We start from the raw sequence: 1,331 nt of genomic DNA on the forward strand, positions 1-1,331 counted from the left end.
CTCTCTCTCTCTCTCTCTCTCTCTTTACACAGACATGGCTGCCACCACCACCACCACCAGCTGCGCCACCGTCGTCGCCGTGACAACGCGTCCGTGAGACAAGTGACGCGCGCCTGGGGGCAGCAACGATGCACGTGGCTCCACCTCTCTGCCTCCTGCTCCTCCTGCTCGCTCCGACGTCGGCCGCTCGTGGCGCCCGCTACCGGGACTGCGGTGGAGTACTGAACGCGACGCACGGTGTCATCTCGACTCCGAACTTCCCGCACGCGTTCCCGACACCCATCGAATGCCGCTGGCTGATCCGCTCCCGCCCGGGCAAGAAGATAGTAGTTTACTTCACACAGTACTACCTACGCGGAGGACTGTTCGCCTCAGAGTACGATCTCTATATGTACTCAGACGAATCCTTGTTCGTCGGCAGGAATAATTTGGGAGAGCTGGAGACGGCGGTGCTCGGGGAGCCAGCTATAGTGTCACTGACGGCCTACAAGCCATATCTGCTGCTGAGGTTTTGAAATTTTTTTGAAATTTTTTTATTTAGGCAATTATCCATCGTATACATTACATGGCATACTTTTACGATAAATTCTGAATTCAAGAAATTGGATAACTACCAAGGATATTTACACAAAAAGCATGAGTAGCACACTTATTTACATTGTGGTTCTTCACAGGCTGGACATCAGACAGATGGATAATATGAACATACGCGTCGAGCAATACATGAGAGACGTCTATGGCTTCAACATCACGTACGAGGTAAGTAGGAGAGAGGGAGGGGAGGAGAGAGGAGAAGGGAGGGGAGGGAGGGAGGAGAGAGGGAGAGTGAGGGGAGAGGGAGGGAGAGGGAGGGAGAGAGGGAGAGAGGGAGAGGAGGAGGAGGAAGAGGGAGGGAGAGAGGGGAAGGAGTGGGAAGGAAGAGAGAGAGAGAAGAAGAGTACGAGAGAGAAAGAACGAGAGAGAGAGAGAGAGAGAGAGGAGAGAGAGAGAGAGAGAGCGAGTGCGAGCGAGCGAGAGGGGGGCGAGAGCGAGGCGACGAGCGAGAGAGAGAGAGAGAGAGAGAGAGAGAGAGAGAGAGAGAGAGAGAGCACACACAGATGTAATAACCTTATTCAAACGCACGCGCACGTGCGCACATCCTAATACACGTGCGCATAGAAAGCGAAAATTACCCACAATTCACTGTAATGTCATCAGCTTCACCGCGTCACGACAGACGACAGAAAACTACCAGCAAACACACGCAATTGCACGCACGCACGCACGCACGCACGCACGCACAAACACGCACGCACGCACGCACGCACGCACGCACGCACACACACACACAC

The 1,331-nt window shown here is 54.1% G+C and overlaps 1 protein-coding gene across 1 annotated transcript; it reads left to right on the plus strand.

Moving 5' to 3' along the window:
* Positions 1-128: 128 nt before the first annotated feature.
* Positions 129-759, plus strand: LOC106820407 (CUB and sushi domain-containing protein 3-like; the record flags this gene model as incomplete). The annotated part of the gene is made up of 2 exons (XM_014824927.1): positions 129-508; positions 675-759. Coding segments are annotated over exons 1-2 (465 nt in total), but the record flags the coding sequence as incomplete, so codon positions are not given.
* Between the last annotated feature and the right edge of the window lie 572 nt (positions 760-1,331).

This window comes from Priapulus caudatus, unplaced genomic scaffold, assembly GCF_000485595.1.
Source record: "Priapulus caudatus unplaced genomic scaffold, Priapulus_caudatus-5.0.1 Scaffold12887, whole genome shotgun sequence".
NCBI lineage: Eukaryota > Metazoa > Priapulida > Priapulimorpha > Priapulimorphida > Priapulidae > Priapulus > Priapulus caudatus.